At 41.0% G+C, this 23,069-nt stretch overlaps 1 protein-coding gene across 1 annotated transcript in view; it reads right to left on the minus strand.

The window, feature by feature from the left end:
* Positions 1–322: 322 nt before the first annotated feature.
* TPRA1 (transmembrane protein adipocyte associated 1) overlaps positions 323–23,069 on the minus strand; it is a 1,152,100-nt gene continuing 1,129,353 nt past the window's right edge. The window contains exon 11 of the mRNA XM_044078540.1: positions 323–3,439. Coding sequence (XP_043934475.1) covers positions 3,211–3,439 — 229 coding nt within the window. The 3' untranslated portion in view covers positions 323–3,210. The remainder of the gene's footprint in view (positions 3,440–23,069) is intronic.

Raw genomic sequence — 23,069 nt, forward strand, 5'->3', positions numbered from 1 at the left:
AAGGCTTGTGGAGTACTACTATTCCCTCTGTTTGGGCAGCTAGCAATTCCCCACTTGCAGTATTGTGTGCAGTTTTGAAGCATAACTCTCAAGTGTCCACATTTTTGCTGACTGTCCAGATTTTTTTACCTTATATTTGGTTTGTTCTTATAAAATATCTGGTTTTCCAGATTTTTGTGGCAAACCAGTGAGGACTGAATTCACCAAATAATTTCAGGCATTTGTGTTTCAGATGCCGTATCCTTCAGAAACTGCATGGTAACACAAGATACTTTACTCTAGCAACTTTACAAGTTTATAAAAGCAATATTTAAAACCTGTCTCTATTTTGGGGGCTTTGTTCCCCATTATTTTTGGCTTAGTCCACTTTTTTGTGCTAAGAGGTTGAGAGCTATGTTCTGAAGACTTCAATAGAAAAAGATACAGACAAGATTCAAAAAGTTCAGATGATGGCAAAATGGTGCATAATGTGCAACTGACACCACTAAAAGAAAAGAATAAAAACAGCTTAATAAACATGTAGAAGTCCTGAGGACAAGAGATGTATACAGTACCAAAACAGGTCCAATCTTTTGGAGGGGGTGGGAATAAACATTTAATACCACAAAAGTACATTCAGTAGTGCAACAGGTCCAGTCTGTCAGAAAAAAAGACAGCGATGGGAATAAGTGAATAGAATAGTCTGTCGATATAAGGTGTGTAGCTCAACAGAGTTGGAATGAAGTGCTGTTTTACCAAAAGAGTGAACAAATGGAACAAACCATCAAAGAGGTAGAAGAGTCAGAGAATGAATTCAAGAAGCATACGGCCATTAGAAAAGTGAAGAACTATAGTTTATCCTTAAACAGCTAGAATACTGGGCCACATGGACTTTATCTCCTGACAGAATACAGGTTTTTAAGATGTGCAAAACCATGCAGGAGAATGAATCAAATGTCTGGCATCTGAAATTCCACAGATTATTACCAGGAACCCTAGATCTGTAGTTGACCTTTACAGGGAGGGAAAACATAAGAAAAAAAGCTATCCCCAAATAAATTAAGCTGTATCCCCAACTCTCCCCTCTATGACGAATGAATTTCAAGGGGGAAGTGGGCGGAAATAAAGTGTTAGAAACCTTGGAAACAACTTTATATGTGGTGAAGAAATAGTATGCAACACTTCATAAACATTATGTGACACTTCAAAATACACAAACTATTTTAGAGCAGTTCATTTTTTTAGACACTTGCCTATCGTCAAAATTCTCAGTGTAGTCAACTGTACAAAATTAAGAAATACAGCAGTAAAACGGAGTCAAACATTTCATGTCACTTACATAGAAACAGCCTCCCCACATGAGTACATTGTCTATAAATGTCAGTAACTGAAACAAATCAAACAAAAATATGACTGTGTAATCACAGTAACATTTCTCAGTATACAAATGTGTGGAACACATAGCTAGATTATATATGCTCCATAACATCTCTGCATTAAAAACAGACTGGCTTACCACACACTTAACAGTGCAGCTGCTTCTTAAAATGAACACTTAGGTTGTTTGTGGCAGTCAGAAATATGCTACTGATTTTCACAGTTAACCTTTCTCAAACTGAAGGTCAAAACTTAATGTAAGAAAGTCTAGCCTTGTGGTGTAGACTGATGAAGCCCTAACCCACATGATCAGAGTTCAGTTAGTGGCTTGGGAAACTGGAAGGGTCAGATGTAGAGGGTGGAACAGAATGGATGATGCTGGTTCACTCGTCATGAGGAAAGGGAGGAGGCTGGATACACTGAACAGTTGAACCCTTTGCCAAGAAAGGGTACTGCAGCAGGATGAAATGTGCAGAGTCACAGTAGCTGTGTGCTTCACTTACAGTAAGAAACTCACATTCATAGGCACAGAATTTCAAAGGCCCTTGCAGAGTGCAGCCACTAACCACTGTGGGAATGAGATTAGACTAGGAACAGGGAGGGGAGAGGCACATGATTCCCACAAAGGACCATTCCCTACCTCCCAACCTTCACCCTGAGGGAGTGAATGGGCCAATTTGGGTTCAGTTCCAGGTTAAGAATGAGTATAATAGGGCTCTCACTTGGCCCAGAGCAGGAGTCCAATTCTAGCCATGCCTGGGGAAATGAACTGGGTAAATTGTGAAAATAAGGAGAAAACACTAGTTTGTAAGGTCTTGTGGACAAGGGGTAAAAACTATTTTGCAGCCAACTTGATCATATATCCATCAAATCTTGCATCTGTCTAGAGACATATAAAGAAAAAGTTAATTTTTCCTTGGACTGGTGCAGCACCAGCATCAACAAATGAATAGTATTTATCATTGCTCTTTAAAGTCCAATAGAAATCAATTTTTTGACAGTGGATGTCTTGCACAATCCATTAATCCATGTGTAGCTAAATCCCCAACTGTGATAAACAAAAAAATATTATCCAAGTCAGAAAATACTGATAGTTATATGCCTTCCTCACTACTGAGGCAAAGGGTGACAAAAACAAAACTACCACACATCACATTTCTTACAGCACCTTCAAAATGTTGCAGACAAATTTTTAACATTGTTAATTCCAAGAAGAAATATTTATTTTTGCAAAGAATCACTATATGTATTCATGGTCTGGTTCCACAGTTACTATATGCCTCAATCAGAATTACCTAGACTCAAAAATGATCGGTCAATAATGACATGCACAACTGCAGATAAGCAAACTTGGTTAATGTTTCATAAGGCTGAGCAGAATGGGGAATTCATATCAGAGAAGCATGTGTCAAATCAATATAGGTATGCCTTTCACAGATTAAAATACACTGCAAATGTCACATATTCCTAGAAAAGTTTACTTCCTTGTTCTTAAACAAGACAGAATTTTCAAGAATAGAAACAAAAGAGCCTTCATACTGCATTTTGTTTTCCTAAAAAAAAAAAAAAAAAAGAGGCTCAACTGTTTCTTCGTTGGTTTCACAATAAGCAGAATCCAAAACTTTGGAATGTTACTCAATCACAAAAAAAATCCAGTAACTTCAGTAGAACAGAGCTGATTGTTGATAACTACAAGGCGAGTCTTTGAAGCAAGGATGCCTCCATATGGCAGCTGCGTTTCCAGTGGATTTATAAAATCCTACCAGACATAAGAGAGAACATTCCATAATTGAAATTCTTAAGAGCTAAGGAATGAGAGGTGGGAAATGGAGCTCTCTATGCTGATTATATACATCAGGCATTCATAATTTTCCAGCGATCACTGTCAATGCTGTTGATGCTTCCTACTGGCATAGAAGATACATCATCAAGATATGCAGCTGTGTCAATCTGTGTGTTTGAGTAAATGCCTGGATCAAAGCCTTCTTTCTTTGCCACTGCATATGGCCGGGGAAGATGGACATCACTATCTTCGGGTTCATCAATTTGAGACTTGTAAGAGAAAAGGATCTTAGGTTCTGAGCTTTAAAAACAAAAGGAAAACACTGAATTAGTTTAAACACAGTTGTGTGTCCAAGTCAAAACAAAGCAGTTACTAGTACTAAAGGCTGTCTGATGCACACAGGGCCAAAAATCATTGTGCAGTTTTCCAATTGATAACACATCCATTTACAGGAAGGCTGAATTTATCATAAAAAAGAAGTTATGTATTTACCATAACATTCCATCTGTGTTGTCCATTTTCATTCTTCCTCAATTGTTCGGTTTGGATCATCTCCTCAGATCCAGTTCAGCCATTACTTTAGCTCTTGGTCAGCAAAAATCTCTCAAGCTCCTCCCTTTTCCAAAATCCACCAACCCCTAACATAACTCAGATCTTGTTTGCTTTTTTGACAAAGTAGTATGAACTATTATAAAATTCCTAACAGAATAAGCCATATCTGGAGCTTTACGTGAAGGATAGTGGTGTCCTTAAATTCTCTTGTTTTTCCAGAAATCAGCTGTGAAAAGGTTGGGGGTTGGTGGGTGGGGAGTTGAGGGAAAATGAAAATGGATGACAAAAACGGAACGTTATAGTAGGTACACAACTTCTTTACTTGATGTTGTCAATTTTCATTCTATTCTCAACTGCTGGGAGAGAGTCCCCAGCAAGGTGGACTCTAAGAAAGGATATTCCTGAGCACAGTTGAGCCAAAGGCTGCTTTTTTCCCTAGAGACTAGATCTATTTTGTAATGAGTGATAAAGGTACGAGGAATGGGCCAAGTTGCACCTGCACATACATTGTCCATGGAAGTCCTAGACAGGAACACTAAAGAAGTTGCCATGGATCTAGTTGAATGGGTTCTTAAAGGTCTTGGTAAGGATAGACCCAATTTGTTGCAGATAGTTTCTCTCAGCCATCTGGCTAAAGTTACCTTTGCAACAGCAAAGCACAGAAATAATTGATCTGTCTTTCTACTATCTTTTGTTCTGTGCAGATAAAAATGCAACTGTCTGTGGACATCCAATAAATGTAACATATACTCACCCTTGTTTGCAAATTTATGAAAGAAGACTGGCAGACTAATGGACTGGTTAACACTGGACTCCACCTTAGGAAGAAAAGAAGCACTGGTACATAATATTATTCTATCGTTATGAAAAATCAAGTATGGAGGTTTACATGATAATGCTTGAAGGTCTGAAATACGGGTCTATATTAGAACACCGAACATTTGAAATGTCGGGTGTTCTAATATCGACCCGTTTTCAGTGAATGCTGAAAATATTGAACAGGAAACCGAATTCTTTCCTAGGGAAAGAATTTGGTTGTCCGTTTCTGTTGCTTCAGTATTTTTAGCACTCTGGTGGAAAGTTACCGGTCGGGTTTAGGTAAGTGTGCAATTGTGTGGACGTGTGGGTTAGGGCGGGTTAGGTGAGTTAGGGTTAGGGCGCGCGTGAAGTGACTGTGCGATAGTGATGGACCTTAGGGTTAGGGTTTGGGTTAAGGTAAGTGGATAGTTAGTGGTGTTTGTATAGTTTAGTGTAGGGTTAGGTGTTAGAGTTTAGGTGTATGTGTGTGTGGATTGTTGTTTGTTTGGTGTGCTTGTGTTGTGTGTGCATGTGTTTTGGAACAGCAAATTTTTCCCTAGGAAAAAAATTTGCTGTTCCGAATGTTCGATGTTTTATTTTTTGATTGCTAGGTTTCGATATTAGAACACTCGACATTTTGAATGTTCGGAGTTCTAATATAGACCTTGAAATACTTATAGCAGAGGAAATGGCCATTAGATAGATAGTTTTCCAGGTCAGTAATTTAAGACCACATTTAGTTACAGGTTCAAAGTAGGGATGAATTAAGGCCTGCAGTACCAAATTTAAATCCCATGGTGGAATAGGATCTTTATATGGAGGTCTCAGCGGTAGGGTGCCTCTCAAAAAGGCTTTACAAAGCTTAGATAAGGCCAAGGCAAAATTCTCAAATCCAATATGAAAGTTAGAGATTGCTACTAAATAAACTCCCAATTCTAGAGGGGCATGCTACTTTAATAAAATTGTTGCTAAAAGTTCAAGCGCACTTGTACAGCAGTTGAGAAGAGGTCAGTGCGTTTCTGCTGTACTCAAAAGCAAACCTTTTCCATTTACTTCTGTAAAGTTTTCTTGTAGAAGTCTTATGAGAAGACAAAAGAATGTGACAGAGGGGATGAGTTTGATTGTCTGGCTATTAAAGGAACTGGAGAAACTATGCTGTTAGCTTGAGGTTTGAGATATCTGGATGAATCATGCCTGTCAGGGTAGACAGGTGGGTCTGGAATTGGATCCAGAATCTAAAGTGGGTAAAGTAGATGAGGTCAAAGGAAGGGAAATCAAATCTGTCAAGGCCAGTAAGGAGCAATGAGGATGAATTTGCTCTTCAACTGGGCAGCTTTCTGTAGGAATTTGGAAATTAGGGGGGTTGGAGGGTAGGCATACCAGAGGGCCAACACGTCCCTCGGTGACCAACAGTTGGAGGGATTAGGGTAAAGAAGCTGCTGCACTTGTTTTCTAGGGGAGATGCAAAAAGACAGCAGCAAGTCTAGCTCCACTGATGGAAAATCATATCTGACACTTTCGTTCCTGAGGGACCATTCACGACGTAGTAGAATGAACCTACTCAGTTTGTCTGCTGTCATGTGGGACTTCCTTGAAATGTGCATTCTTATCAGAAAGCGGTTGGAAAAGTTTGTCCATCTCCACACACTGAGGACATCTCAACACAAGGAGTAAGACCTGGTTCCTCCTTGTTTTTTGGTGCATCTGAGAAGCATCCGTGGTCACTATAGCCTTGGGCTGAGGCAGGATGAAAGAATAACCTTGTAGAACCTGATCTGATCGAATCCACCACCAAAGGCATCTCTTGCATGCCTAAGTGATTCTTTATTTGTACTGACATGTTGATAAAGAATCGACCACTGTGATGCTAGCATCCAGTGAAGAATTCTCATATAAAATCTTGCTAGAGGAACTAAAATTATGGCTGCTGACATTAACCCCAAAACCTGCAGAATCAACAGGGCTGAAATCTCAGTACTGCAAATTATTTTCCTGACCTGGAATCTGATAGTCTTCACTCTTGAGAGAGGAAGAGAAACTGTCACCGATACTGTGTTGAACACTGCTCCTATGAATTCCAATGTCTAAGTCAGTTGTAACTGACACTTGTAATTTATGGTTATCCCCAGATAAGGGCAAGTCTGGAGTACCTGATCTCTTGCACCTATTAGTAGATGCTTGGTTGGGGAGGTAATAAGCCAGTTGTCCAAGTATGGAAACACCTGATATCCCTGCAATCTCAAATGAGCTGCTACCACTGTCATGCATTTGGTGAATGCCTGCAGGATGTGGTGAGGCCAAAGGGCAGTGCTCTGAACTGGTACCCAGCCAGAAGCGTAAATACCTTCTGGATTGTCTGTTCATTTTTATGTGATAGTATGCATCCTGAAGGTCTTTTAAGCACATCCAGTTGTCCTTGCCCAAAAAGGTCACAATGGACTGAACCATGACCATCCAAAACTTTTGTGCGTTGAACTGACTTCTTCAAGTTGCTGAGATCCAAAATTGGCCTCCAGTCCCGTTGCTTTGGCACTAAAAAGAATCTTGAGTAAGTTCAGGACTCATTCAAGAGGTCCAACCAGACCAGATAGACTCTTTTCTAATAGCTTTAGTATTTCTAATGCTGCTGCTTTCCTCTTACTGGGTGGAACATCGGGTAATTTGCATACCGGTGGATGTGGAAGGAAAAGGGAATTATATAACCTCTGGAAATAATCCTCTGTACCCAAGTATCTCTGTTGCAGGAATAATTAACCCCAGATTGCATTCAGAGGGGGACAATTGGGCCTCCTTTCATTAGCGCTGATAGGGTCTATCAGAGAAGGAATCTCTGGACCCTTGGTTCTGCGGACCTCCTCTGCTGTGGGGGCTCTGTCATTCATTAAATCTCCCCCCTCTGCCCCTGGGGGATCTATCTCCATGTGAATCTTGGAAAGGACCCTGGGACTTCCTGAAACACATTTTTCAACCTTCTCACTAATTCCTAGAAAAGGATCTTTTGAGGTGTGGAAAAACCTATGCCCACTGCACAGAGGATCTTTCCATCTTTCGCACACCTGGAAAGTGTGTCTAACTTTACAGCCAAACAACAAACTGCTGTCAAAGGGTGCACTGACAAACAAGGACTTGAACGGCTCCACAAAATCACACAAGGGCATCCAGGCAAGCCTCCTGATGGAAATGCCTGAACCCGCCACCCATGAGGTGCCTTCAGCTGCATGTGAGATAAGCCTCCTGGACAAATTTGAAATAGAGGGGAGGGTAGCCAGCTGCGAGAAAACAGAAGATTGATTCTCAGCAGTAGTGGTTCCTGAAAGTCATTTTGAAAGTTCCATAGTCAAGTCCCTTTGTAGTCTCGTAAAGTATGCCAAGTAGTTCAGCGACCTCAGGGCATAGGTTGCTGAAGCATACACACACCTCCCAAATTTAACACCCTAGACTCCCTGTTAGGGGGGTGGACAGGAGAACAATGCTCAGCAAGTTCCTTTTCGGTAGCCTCCGCCACAACCATAGCATCTATGGGCACATCCTTACTCCAGAATTCTGTACCTATAGGTAGAGCCAGAATCCAATCTGGTCTTTTGGGGATCGGCTCAAATGAGTCAGGTACCTTTCATGCCTACCTAGAAATCAAGTCACTGACCTCATCACCACGCGGAACAAGCCAGGAGGTAGACAGGTCAGCTCCAAAGGCTTCCAGGAATACTGATTCCTCTGGGGAAGGGTTATTAGAGGACCAATCAACACTGCTTAAGGATCTCAAGAATATCTCCAAATGAGATGTCTTAGGTGGTGATCTTGGGGAACCTTCTCCTTCATCAAAATTAGTATCTTTGATGACTGACTCCTGGGAGAGTCCAAGTGCCTCCACTTGCACCTCCTCTTCCTAGGTACTTCTTTGGTGGGATGCTCCAGTGAAGTATCAGAAGAGATTGTAAAACCCTGCTTAGTTAGCCTGGAGACTTTGAGCTGGCAGTACCCACGGTATAGGATGACATGGCTCAAGGCACAAAGACATCTGGGATCCAGAGGGAAGATCTGAGAGGGTAGGATTCATCTATCCTGCCAAAGCAGAGATCACTCTCTTTACTACTTCAAAGCCAGAATGTTCCAGGGAGAAGGAAGACAGTGGAGCTGAGTAACCAGGCTTCTGGCCCATTGGATCCCTCTGCCTGAAAAGCAATCTACCCAAGGCGGAATTTGGAGCCACGCTGTCCAAAGCCAAGGCTCTGAGGGACAGAGACGGCTCCAAAAACTTCAGAGTCTACTCCAATTCTTCAGACCCGATGGGGTGGTTCAGCTCCAAGAGTCATCCACATCTGAAGACACTGGACCCGGTGCACTTACCGATCACTTTGAATCCAAAGATAAAAATGTCTTCAGATTTGAACCAGATGTATCCAGAAGGCTCAGATCCAGAGGCTCTGAAACGACTGGTTGGATCAGAGAAGGAGCCATAATCGGTGGAGTGGTAGAAGGCTAGACTTCCTGACATGAAGGGGTAGGAGCCGAAAGTACTCCCATCGGAATCTGTGCCGAAAGAAATCTCATCATCCTGTCCACATCCGCTTCAGTTAGATGTCTGGAAGATCAAGAGGAAGCCAAGGAATTTAGACCTAGAATGTCAGTGTTCGAAAAAAAGGAGAAGGAACTCCAGAAGGTAATGGATCAACAGACGAGTACTTAGTCTTAGTTATGGATGCCGGACTCAAAGCGCTTTGATCTGAAGAGGAAGTTGTCAGATCCAGTGCTGAAACTGTAGAAGTTGTCTTTGGCTCTCATTTGTGTTTCTTCTTAGGCAGCTCCAAAGATGGAGTCAATGATCCGGACGGTTAAGGAGAACTGGTAAAAGTCTCCTTTGATTTAGCCTTGGAGGAATGAGCTCCAGCAACAGCTTCAGAAAAAGATGTAGGGACATAGGAAATAATCCTTTTAATACAAGTTTATTCTTTCGATCAGCAATGGACTGTGGATTAAAGTTTTGACATACAGTATTTGGCATTCAAATTTAAGGTGATCCAGGCCCATACAATAAACACATAATGAATGCACATCTGATAAAGGCAACTTGTGCCCGAACTTTTGGCATTTCTTAACCTCGAAGTGCCTTTTTCCTGACATCCTGAACTATACAGAATTATAAAGAAAGAGGAAAAAATAACTTTTTTATATATATATTTCAGAAAGGAAAGGGAAAAAGAAAGAAATACCAACAATGATACTAAGAATACACTGAGTTGTGTAAAAATAGAAAAAAATAACAATAGCTACCAACAATCGTAAAAGGAGATTCCACTTAGTGTAAGGAAAAAGGGAGGATATATATATACGTGTATAATATTTAGTAGTTAAAAGTAGAAAAAATGTATTTTTTTGAATATTTGCTCAAGAGTTGAAGGTGGCCATGTCTTATTCACGAAAGCGGCAAACAAGATCTGAGGTATGTTAGGGAATGGTGCATTATGGGTAGCACAAAAAATGCAACAAATACTGCCAGTTTTCTTCATCTAACAGTTTACTTACAAAGCACTGCCAGCACACAAGTTAGAATACTAGGATGTAAAGCTGAAGTCTGTTCTGAATCCCATCCATCCCAAATTGCATAATGTATAAGACTAGTATCAGTTAATTCCCTTGTGTTGCTGGGTTACCATTTTAAAAAAAAGCATTTCTTCCAGTATCAGAAGTAGTCTCTCCCTTCTGTGCATCTTTTGCATGGTTTTCAACATTCTCACAACACATCTCTATTATTTTTCTAGTGTAGTTTGCCTATAAATCAACAAAATAATGTAGTCTCACCAATAACTGAATTTTACTGCACTGTTTAATGTGGCATGTTCGAGATGTAGTTCTGTGCATATACACCCAAACATACTGTATAATACAGAATACTAAAGATTGTAGTCTGATGTACAGTAAGGGATACAGGATATGGGATCAAAAAAAGGGGGAAGAATGTGACATGAGGACAGATTAAAGACATGAAGCAGAAGTCTATCAAAGAACTGTTTATACACTTAATGAACCATAGAAAATCTGTCAATGCCTACATTCACCTGATCAAAAATGTTATCCAAAAGTTTATTAATTTACTTTAGAGGTACCTTTTTAAAGTTTAAAAGTTGAAAGAGACTCTTGTAAAGGGATCTAAAACTCCCACACTTCTGGAGAAAAGTATTGCAAAGATTAAAACAAAATCAGTTTTAGACTAAACAGCAAGAGAAAGGCACTGAAAATAAATGAGTTTAAAGGTGACTTAAGTATTTCCTTTAGCTTTTTTACCTTTTTTCCAGAATATTTTTAGTCCATACTATGCTTGTAAGAGACTGATACATTCTTTATTGGTTTATTATTCAGAGTGATGAAGTAAACTCATTGAGAAGAAGGGAATTTTTTTCCAGGTATCATTCCTCAAGTTCAGTAGCTGACTAAGGTCCTTGCTTGCTGAATTCAGTATCATTTTCCTTTTTTCTTTTTTAAATATGGGAATAATTTTTTTGAGGATTTAGAATCAGGTCCAATATAAAGAGTGAAGCACCTCTTTAAAGACTGAAGAGTGAATAATTATTTGGTTAAAGAACCAGCTCCTACTTAAGAAAAGGCAACTAAAATTTATCAAGCTTCATCAGAAAGCTAGGAAATGCAACTCAGGTTGTTCGATACCGATAGTAAACAAATTGATGTCATATAGCTATATGCCTATGAAGGAAAAGGTTCGAGGAAAAAACATGAACCTGAACTCATATCTTGATTAAGGCAAAGACTGCAAGAGATGTGGACAAAGGTCTCTGCAAAAATGGTGTGGGTCATAGTGCACAGCTAAGAGTATGATGGAAGCAAAGAAGATAAACATTTGTTAGTGGAAGCATAATTTTTTATTTTGTAGATTTAAATATCTACTACTAGGCACTATTTTAAGGTAAACACATGATTTTAATATTGGAAAATAAGGACCATCAATTGGCTCAGAGTTTTAAAGCTCTGACTTGTCAGTGAGGTGCTTCATGTGCCAAGGGTACAGGCTTTGAATCTTTCCACCTTCCTTTGCCTACTGGATGACCCTGAGTGAGACACTTAATAGGGGGTGCTTCAAGGCAATTGGTAATTTGGACTAGGCATCTTCATGGTCTGCTGGATAACACGTCAAGCACAGTTGTGTAAGTAAACGTACCATAACAATAGATGTTCTAATAGATCACAACTGCAGTGGCCTAAGCTATTTGGGTTATATCTTCACCTAGAGGATATAACCACTGGCCAGCTTTCAAAGCTTTAGGATACCTTCCATGTGCCCAAAACCGCCAGTGGCTCGAGCAGTAATGTATAAAAAGGTCATCTGTGTGCCAAAAGCTTCAGAGGTTTCCTGCCCAAGGCCAGTGAGAAAAGCTCCACATAGGTTTATAGGGGTGTACTAGGCCAACAGCCCTGGAGCCTTTACAAGCCTAGCCCATAGAAGTGCCTTGGCATCGGGCCGCCTTTAGTTCCTGGGTGCCTCTATCAAGTAGAGCCACTGGAGTGATCCCGGGGTGAACTTTCTATTTCCCATCCACTCATCAAGATTTCTCTTAAAGGGCCAGTGAGGTGCTCTGCTTGACATGTATGGGAAGTCTATTCCAGAGCATGGGCAGAGTGTATGTTATGAACCTGCCCCTCCAGCATGTTCTGTTGATTGTGGTAATGAGGCTGAGGTCCCTGGAGCGTGTGGTGCGGAGGGATTGGGATTTCATTAGGTGTAACATTTCTAACAGGGCTGGGTCAGACATGGCTTTGTAAGTCAAGCAGAGATCGCCTCTTAATAGATGATATGAGACGGAGAAAAGCTGGAGTTTCTTGAGTCTGTCCATGTAAGGCATGTGTTTAAGGCCTAGGATCCCTTTTGTGAGGTACTTTTGTGGCCTTTCCAGCTGTTGCAGATGTTTAGTGTGGTACATGCCAAGTGGGGCATTATACTCTATGACTGATCTAATGAGGGAAGAGTAGAGAGATGATGACCTCTTTCTTCCTGGATGAAAAACCCTTGGTAATGATATGCGCCACATAAAAGGACTTTCTGACCACAGTGGCAATGTGGTGGTCGAAGGAGAGGTTGCTTCAGTGTTTAGTGGGCTAAGCTTAAGGCCATGGTTTCGGCACCAGTCGTTGGTCTCAGTGAGGCCTTTCTGTAGGATCTCTACATCACTTGGGAAGTTAATAATGGCTCCCAGCTTGCAGTCATTGGCGAACTTGGTCAGCCAGAGTCCCTCCATGTAGCCCTGGACTTCTGAGAAGTAGATTCGAAACAGGAGAGGACCCAGGACCAATCCCTATGGGACTCCACTTGTGACTGGTCAGCAGTCTGACTTGGGAGTCTGCTACTTTCACACTGTGGGTTCTACCTGTGACCCAATTTGCAACCCATCTAGTGATATAGGGGTTGATGCCTAGTTTGGTGAGTCTATCAATAATTCCTGAGTGGGGAATGGTATCAAAGGCCTTGGTCAGATCAAGGTAGGCTGTATGAACTGCCTTGCCCTCATCCACAACTCTGGTGACGGACTCAAATAAGTCAGCCAGTTTGACCAGGCATGATAAACCCTTCACAAAGCCAAATTGCGTGGGATCCAGAGTTTGGAGATTCCCTATATCCTTGTTAATTAGGTCCATGATGATGCGGTCCATAGCCTTACATATCAGGCTAATGGGGTGATAATTCCCAGGGTCTGTAATCACTCCCCCTTTATGGAGAGGGATGACTGTAGCAGTGCACCATTCTGTAGGGACAAATCCTAAGGTGAGGCTGTGATTGAACAGGGCACATAGGTGTGGTGCCAGTTCACTTTGTAGTTAATGTAGAACACAGCCAAGGATATTGTCTGGTCCCAGGGAACCTGTACTCTTTGGACATTGCAGCTTTAACCTGTGTGCAGTAATGTTGGGTGCCTGGCATTCTTACGGTATTGTGACTGGTCCTTTTTAGGGGGGGGGGGTAAAATTGAAACAATCTGTCAGCCAGTATGTTGGCAATATCTGTAGGCTCAGTATAGGAAGTACCATTGTGCAGTAACTCAGAACAAATCTGGGCATTGCCGTGGAGATTCTTGATATAACTGTAAAAGGCTTTGTGGTTGTTTTTAGTGTCTGCAGCAATTCTGCCTTCATAGCTAGCTTTAGAGGTTTTGATGAGGGATCTCAACTTTTTGTTGAGGCTAATAAGGGAGTTTTTCCATTCTTGGGACTTCACCTTTTTCTGCAACAGTTTCTTCCTTCTGTTGTAGTGTTTGTTAATGACAGGGGACCACCAAATTGCCTTCCTTTTTTTTTGGAGGAGAGTGTCTTGGTTTTGTTGAGTATGGCTAGTTCCATGCATTTTTGTACGTGTTCGTAATGTGCATTGGTGTATGATTCAGCAGTCATGCACCTAATTTCCATTTGCATGGGTGCCGTGAAGTTAGCCACCTCTGTTTTTAGGAGCCCAAAGTCAGCTTTGGAGAAGTTTTTCATGGTGGTTACCTTTGCTGGTGGTGTGAGTGAGAGCTGGATTTCCATGGTAATTAATTTGTGGTCCGATCTAACCAGGGAGGAATTTAACTTTTGGTGTTGAGCAACGGTTGCCCATGTTAGTAATAACAGGTCAAGGATGTTGCTTCCTCAAGAGGCGGTAAGAATGAACTGGTCCAGTGCATTGGAATTTATGAATTCCAGGAAGCATTGGGCAAGTGTATTGGTGCACGAGTAGTTTTCCCAGTTGATGGAGGGGTAGCTGAAGTCACCCAGTACAAGAGTGTTGGGTTGGACCCTACTAGTTTCCAGCATGCTTAGGAATGTGGATTGAGAGTCTTGGGACATGGTTGGGGACCTAAAGCATGCTACGACCTCAATTGCTTCCTTACCCACTGCTAGTTGTGCCTGAAGTATCTCCGATGCGTTGTGCTGGGCTACTAGTATAGAGGTGTGCATATTCTTTATGAATATGGAGATGCCACTGCCTTTGGAGCTTCGGTCCATTTTCTGGGGTTGAAAGGGTGGAATGAGTTATAGCCTGGTAGTGCAGGGGTGCTTTCTGCTGCTTTAAAGCAGGTCTCCGTTACAGCACAAATGTCGATGTTCTCCATTTTGAGGAGTGCTTCAAGCGAGTGCATCTTGAGATTTAGACTTCTAGCGTTGAGCAGCATGACCCTCAGATTGCATTTATTTATAGCTGTTACTGTGGTAATTTGGTCTTTGGAACACCACCTAAAAAAGGCACTATAGGGGTGGCAAGAGCCTTAGCCAGTATCCGGAAACCTAGGGGTGACAGATCCAGGCCATATCTGGCAAAGCATCGAGGTCTGTCAATCATGTCATCCCAAGCAGACAGATACTGGATCCCCTTAGAATGACACCAGAAACTTAGTCAACTGTTGAAGTCAACCATTTTCTGCTTGTACTGCGGTATCATTCTGGGAGATGGTAGGATGCTGTTCAGGGCTAGGGTCATACCTGCCTGGGCCACATAATCCGAGAGCTCCTCCATGTCTCTTTTCATGTAGTCCAGGGAATTGCATCTCGGGTCATTCACACCCACATGGACAATAACAGAGTCATACTTCTTGTGGCATGACCTGAGTGTGTGTGTTATGTGTCGGATCCTTGCACCCGACAGCCAGCTGACTGTTACTTTCTCCTTATTCAACCTAGTGAGTGGGACATCAGTGTGCCTCACTATCGAGTCGCCTATGACTAGTGTATTGGGCGAGATGTTTTGCCTTAGGGGCTTAGGTTAAGGGGCACACTGTGTAGGTGAGATATGTGTCCTGTGATTTGTGCTGTGTTGTGGTGGTCAAGTGAGTTTCTGATTTGGAGGTCTGTACTGTTTAGGTAGATTTCTATTGACAGCCTCCACGAAGGTGGGTGTGTGGCTTGTATTTTTATGTGAGAGCTGTGATGGTGGGTGTTCTGGAGGGCTATGCATTCCATGTGGTGTGATGCGAACCCTTTCATGACCATCTACTCCGGCCTTGGCTGGAAAGTGCATGTCTTAGAGTTTGGATATACAAGTGCTTCTCTCACAAGTCTGAGTGTTGGGAGGTAAGAGGCGACGATTGTCTGTGTACATGAGGCAGTTGCTACACTGTCTCAGAATGCCCAAGTTCATAGGTTGGTACTGAGCTATCTGTCCGAAGGCATATATTAGCCCAGCCACGTTGTGCGGTATTCACTGCCCCTTTAGTAGTTCCCTAGACCCTTGTACTAGCAGCTAGTACCCTTGGCCCCTATCTAGTAGTGCTGTTGGTGTGATCCCCGGTGTGAACTTTCTGTTACCCATCCACTCATCGAGGTTCCTCTTGAAGAGTGATAGTGAGGGGCTCTGTCTTATGTAGATCGGGACCCTGTTCCATGGTAAGGGAAGTCTCTGCGAAGGGAATCTATTCCTCCAGCATGTTCTATTCATTGTTGTGTTGAGGTTTATATTCCTAGAGCATGTAGCTCGAGTAGATTTGGTTTTGCTAAGATGGAGCATGTTCAACAATTCTGGGTTGGACATGGCTCTGTACGTTAGACAGAGATCGCCTCTGAGAAAGCGGTATGCAACAGAGAACAGTCTTAGCTTTTTCAATCGTGCTGCATAGGGCAACTGTTTGAGGCCAGTAATTCTCTTGGTTAGGTACCTCTGTGGTCTCTCCAGCTGCTGGAGATGTCTAACCAGGTACATTCCAATTGGTGCATTCTACTCAATAATGGGTCTGATGAGGGAAGAGTAGAGGGGCGCCATTACATCCTTAGATCTTGATGCAAACCCTTTCATGATCAGATGGGTCACACAGAAGGATTTTCTAACCACTTTGGCAACATGGTTATCAAAGGAAAGCTGGCTATCTACTTGGGTCCCTAGATCCCTTATTTCTTCTTCAGATTTCAGGGGATTACCTCCTATGTTGTAGCTTGCGGGTACTCTGTTTTTTCCAAAGGGGATTACTACACATTTTTTTGCATTTAGCTTGAGACCATGGCTTTGACACCATGCATCAGTCTCATTTAGGCCCTTCTGGAGGATCTCCATGTTGGCCGGAGACTCTATTATAGCACCCAGTTTGCAGTTGTCCGCAAACTTAGTCAGCCACAGCCCTTCCGTGCTTGCCTGTACTTCTGAGAAGTATATGCCAAACAGGAGGGGCCCCAGGACAGAGCCCTGAGGCACACCACTCGTTACTGGTCTGGATTCGGACATAGATCCCGCTACTCTTACTTTATGGGATCTGTCTGAGAGCCAATTTGCGATCCATCTTGTGACGTAAGGGTTTATGCCCAGGCTGGTGAGCTTATCAATAATACCCGAATGGGGAATGGTGTCAAATGCTTTAGCAAGGTCAAGGTAAGCCGTGTGTACCTCCTTTCCCTTATCTATACCTGAGTAACTGTCTCAAAGAAATCCACCAGGTTCAGGAGGCATGATCTGCCCTTGACGAAGCTGAACAGTGTGGGGTCCAGCGACTGGAGGTTCCCAATCTCTCCATTTATGAGTTCCATAATGATTCACTCCATAGCCTTACAGATCAGACTGGTCAGGCTTATTGGTCGGTAGTTCCCAGGGTCATTTGTGGCCCCACCCTTGTGTAGCGGGATCACCGTTGCAGTGTGCCATTCTCTGGGCACATATCCTGTGGAGAGGCTGAGACTGAACAGGGTATTAAGATGTGGGGTTAATTCCTTTTGGAGCTCGCGTATGACACAGCCTGGGACACCATCTGGTCCCATGGAGGCAGTGTTTTTAGCTTTAGATAGAGCCTTGTTAACCAACATATCAGTAATGATTGGACTTACACAATCCCCTGGAATGGTAATAGGCCCTGTACATGGTGGCGGTGGGGGGGGAATTTGCACTGAACCTGTCAGCCAAGATGTTGGCAATGTCAGAAGGGTCAGTGTATTTTGTTCCATTTTGTACTAGCTCAGAACAGACCTGAGCGTTGCCATTTAGGTTTTTGACGTAGCCATAGAAGGCCTTATGGTTATCCTTGGCATCCTTGGCAACTTTCTTTTCAAAATTAGCTTTAGTTGACTTGATGAGGGCCCTCAATTTCTTACTAATGCTGATCAGGGATGATTTTTCTACTTGAGATTTGGCCTTTTTTTGTATAAGTCTCCTCCTTTTATTGTAAAGTTTGCTTATGGCCGGGGTCCACCAGACTGGTTTCTTCTTGCTTGAGGAAGGAGTCTTGGTTTTATTTGGGATAGCACGGTCCATGCAATCCTGAAGATACATATAGAGTGCCTTGGTGTAGGATTCCGCATCCTGGATATCATTATCCTTCTGCAAGGGAATAGTGAAGCTTTCCACTTCGAGAAAGCAGAGGGAACGGACCTTTAGGTATGCCAGGAGGGATGGTCTTTATTAATAAGTACTGGAGTTGTTTCCTTATAGGACATTTAGTGCTGTTAGCACTTGTGTGCTACAATAATTGCTACAAGAAACCAAATGAAGTGCAAGGTGAATAAGCTAGTTAAATGGAAGACAGAAGAGAACTAGCAAGATCTAAGGGAAAAATTGAAGAGCAGACTTTCTGGCATCAGTAATAGTTTACCCTAACTTAGTGGCGCTGCATGGCGTGCAAACCCAGGCTTTTAACGCAGAAAGTTGAACGGGAGCTAGAAACCACTCCTCTTGTGGTAGATAGGCTACTTAGTGCTTACTACTCCAACTGATAAGCTGAGAGGCATCCCCTCTAACACAAAAAGGTCGGGAGAACTTAAACTACAATACATTCCTAAATACAGCAAATCTGTATCTGGACTACTCTAGTAACAAGAAAGGTGGGAAAACAAGCTAGAACTTTTTTTTTTTAAATATAACAGTAGCAAATGAGCAAACTGATTTAAACAAATTAACCAATTATCCAATAAAAAAAGCTCAAAACTGAGCCCTGTTCCAGCAGTCTTCAATCAGACAAGTTCTAGCTGCACACTCCTGCCACTAGGGTGCAGGGGAACCTTCTCCAAAAAAGATGGCCTGGATTAGTGCTCAAGTTATACAAACAAAGCTAGATTCAGCAGGTCTGAATCTAGTGTATGCTGCAGCAAACAAGGCGCACCAATTTCAGAAAGAAACAGTTCAAACAAGCAGGCACAATAAGCCTTTAACCAGAAATTCCCAGCTCAGAAGGGCAGAATCTACCCTCTCCTCCCACAAGAGTGCAGACCACAAAACTTCTTAATGTAAAATAACTGGCCTGAAGCCCAAGTGATTAAACCAGAACTAATACACTTTTACAATAACAGACACTAAGCCTTAAATCTGCAACTCGCAATTTAAAAGGATGTAACCTACCTGTCCTGCCATAAGAGTGCAGACCACAAACCTTCTGAATGTAAAACAACTGGCCTGAAGCCCAAGTGCTCAAACCAAAAGGTTTAGAATAACAGTTAAAATTTAATCAGGCTACTAACAAGCAGTAATAAATGCAGGAGAATAAATGCAATTGAGTACTTTTACGAACAGGCAGCAAAAGTAAAATAGAGTAGGAAGAAACACAAATACAGTAAAAGCAGATGAATAGTGACATTTTTTTTGGTTAAGTGGGAAGGGATGAAACAACAATTTAAGGTTGATAAACTAAGGGGGTGGGCCTTCCCAAATGATCTCTCTCTACGCAGTAGAATAAGCTGATGAGATGGGACTGGGAGGTGTGTCCGAAATTAGCTTTATACTAGGGGTGGGCAAATCAAAAGCCATCAAATTTAAGAACACAAGGACTGGCCAGGTAGGTGGGGAACTCTTAAAACTCCAACAGAACAGAAAACTTAAAACAAAACAAATGCAATGCTAGAATAAGATAACAAAATAGAAGTGATCAAACCTTAAAGAGCTTCAAATCAAAAGTAAGTGCAGAGATGAGCGATACCCAGAACAATGCAAACCACACAAACATGAAAAAACACATATTAGGAAGTACATTTAAAGACAAAGAAAACAATATTTTTAAATATACTGAATTTACATGAAAACACAATTCTATGAATACATCTTTAACACATAAAACACACATTAGCTTACAAATTTAAGGAAATACTTTTTTTTTCATGAGGTAGTTGCCTACAGACAAATTACAGACAGTGGATGTATTACACAATGTGCTTATCAGCTGGAAGTATATAGAAGGGTAGCAAAGACAGCAAGGGATTTATTCATGAAGAATGAATAGTTGTGGAAAACCTTACCGTAACGACAGATGTCCTTCTCTTCTCTGTTACAGTATTCTTTAAATGAGTGAGTTCTCTGCCCTAGGCGACCCAGCGTCGGCCAATATACAAAAGTCTGTCACTACTGTAGGTTGCATGGTACATCGCACGTAGGCTGCTGTCATAAGTTGGCTATAAAAGTGACATATGCACACACCAGCCTCAGAACTGAATGCCCCAGGATCAAAGTCAGCCTCTAAGGAAAGTAGGTCATGACTATCCAAGGTAAAGAAGCAAACAACCAAGGGGAAGGAGGGAGCGAGGGACTGGAATACTGCAACAGAGAAGAGAAGGACAGCTATCATTACGTTAAGATTTTACACAACTATTCTATGTCTTTCTATTCATCTGTTGCAATATTCTTTATATGAGGGAGAGTACAAAAGCTCATGAGGAAAGGGTGGAGGAAGAAGCAGTTGAGCTCTCCAGAAAGCCATATGGAGTATGGCTCTGGCAAAACCTGCCCTAGACTTAGAGATGCCATCCAATTTGCAATGTTTGGTGAAGGTATGCACAGAAGTCCATGTAGCTGCTTCAAGAATACAGCTAGTATCTAATCCCTTGAAGAAACCACCTGATGAAGACATAGCCCTAGTGGAATAGGCCTTTAGAGAAGAAGCAAGGGTCTTACAATGATGCACATAACACAACGAAATAGCCTTAGACATCCACACATAAATACTTTTCCTGCAAACTGGCAATCCCAGAGCCCTGGATGATAGGAGACAAGCTAGTCTGATTTCCTGACAGATCTGGTCTTGTCTAAATAAAATCTAAGCTATGACATCCAGAGTGTGCAACATCTTCTCGCTAGAATTTTGTGGAGAAGGAAAGATAAATGAATGGACTGCTTGAGTGACAATTCAGTGACTACCTTGGACATAAAGGAAGGGTTGTTATACAAGAACACCTTGTCTTTATGAAAAACCAAAAAGGGGGGAAGAGACCATTAGGGCCTGTCTCTCAGACATACATCTGGCTGAAGCTAAAGCTAGGATAAGTACAGTTTTCCAGGAGCAGTGTTGCAGAGAAGCTGATGAACCTGGCTTGAAAGGTGGGAGAGTCATTTTTTTTAGTACAGAGAGGAAGGATAGGTTTTCCTGGGAGGTCTAATGTGAAGGATGCATTTAAGCAATTGTTTAGCCTCAAATCTGCTATCTAGAGTGGGGATCAATTCAGACAGACAGAAATAGTGGACATATGGGCTTTCACTGAAGAGTAGGCAAGTCAGCACTGAGCAATTCACACAAATAAGATAGAACCCAAAGGCACTTCCACTGATAGTGGGTCTTAGTTTCTTGAGAGAGAGAGAGTGAAAATCTCTTCCACTTGGATAGTTAAGATTTCCTGGTATTGGGTTTCCTGGCCTCCTGTAGAACCCTTAGCACATCCTCAAAGAACAAGTGTCTGAAAGGAATTAAAACTCTATCACCCACAGAGTCAAATGAAGGGTAGACAAGTGGGGATGGATGAGAGTTCCTTTGTCTTGTGTGAGAAGGTCCACCCTTTGAGGTAACTTGTGGTCACTGCCCTTGGTTAAAAGCAGGAGAACAGGGAACCAATGCTGTCTTGGCCAAAAGGGAGTCAACTGTTTGGGTTGTTCTGCTGAATCTTGAACATGACTTTCGGACACGGTTGCCAACTTTTCATGTCAAAAATTCTGGACATGTACATGAAAGCAAAATGCATGTAATTTGGGTATCTGACATGCAAAATACATAACCGCCATGACTATCTGTATTGCCTTTTCTAAAGTTAGGTTAACTTCAAGATCTAACTTTTGTGACACTTCATCCTGCCCCTTATTTGTTAATCTTAGTGCTGTTACAACCCACAATTTTCTGCCAGTACATAAAGTGGTCTTGTCAAACACCAACACGCTCATATGTTGCATGTACACATCTGCAAAACTATGCTGTCTCATGTACTGTACATGTGCATATATGTGTATGTATATATTATATGCTATATATATATATATATATATATATATATATATATATATATTATATTCTATATATATATATATATATATATATATATATATATTATATTCTATATATATATATATATATATTATATTCTATATATATATATATATATATATATTCTATATATATATATATATATATTATATTCTATATATATATATATATATATATATTATATTCTATATATATATATATATATTATATTCTATATATATATATATATATTATATTATATTCTATATATATATATATATATTATATTCTATATATATATATATATATTATATTCTATATATATATATATATATATATATATATATATATATATATATATATATATATATATATATATATATATATATATATATATATATATATATATATATATATATATATATATATATATATATCAATATATAAAGACAGAGGGAGGGATACATTTGTTTTCTCAGAAAATTCTTTGAGTTTGTAATTACTGACTCATACATAACACTCTCACAAAAGTCATCTCATCTGTCTTTGTCAGCAAGGATGGTATTCATTTAACCCAAATAATCTGTCTTGCCTTCTGTCCAGTCAGTGACTACAGACTTACTGAACCAATACCTCCAAATGTGTAGTACCTTTGCCTCCCACATACCTGGTCCATCTAACTAGCTTACTCATCCTAAACTGTGATTCAGCTCAGCACACCATTATTGCTGTAAATCCACTACTCATAATCTAGTACCCTCTTTCATCTAACTGGTCTCTATTAGCTTCCTAACCTAACTACTACTGCCTTATCCCCACCACTTCTACTATTCCTACTTTAATTCTGTTCTCTCGTCTGTTCCACTTATGTAACTGTGCATATACTTGATTAGTCAGATTTTCATTTTTTGTGATTACTCATAAATGTAAATTAATGTTATTTAATATACTGCACATTTTTTTTTACATTATATTGTATTCTGTAACTGGCTATTGTTTGATCAGTGTTCTACCCTAGTAAACAAATTTAAGTAAATAAGTAAGTAATTATGTTGTCATCTTTGCATAATTTACATAATCTTTCCCTTAAGCACTCAAACGTCTGTCACCTTCCTTTAATCTAACTATCCCTCCATCTGTCTCACTTCTTTCCCTAGACTGTTTTTTATCCTATGCTTTTTATCCTATGCTTTTTCTAGTTATCATCTCTCCTTTCTTTCTAAAGCCTTAATACCAATCTGCTTACAAAATGGAAGAAACGTTCCATTGAGGGCTTATTACACTGCTAGTGTGAGCTTGGTTTCTTTAACAAATGCTACCACAACACAGGGCTTGCTGAGTCTGTATCTGTTCAAAGATGAACTTTGATTAGTTTTGTTGGCATGCTTGCTGGCTTTTGTTCTGATAGTTAAACTGTGTGC

Source organism: Protopterus annectens, chromosome 7.part1 (assembly GCF_019279795.1).
Source record: "Protopterus annectens isolate FY-2018-M chromosome 7.part1, PAN1.0, whole genome shotgun sequence".
Taxonomy (NCBI): domain Eukaryota; kingdom Metazoa; phylum Chordata; order Ceratodontiformes; family Protopteridae; genus Protopterus; species Protopterus annectens.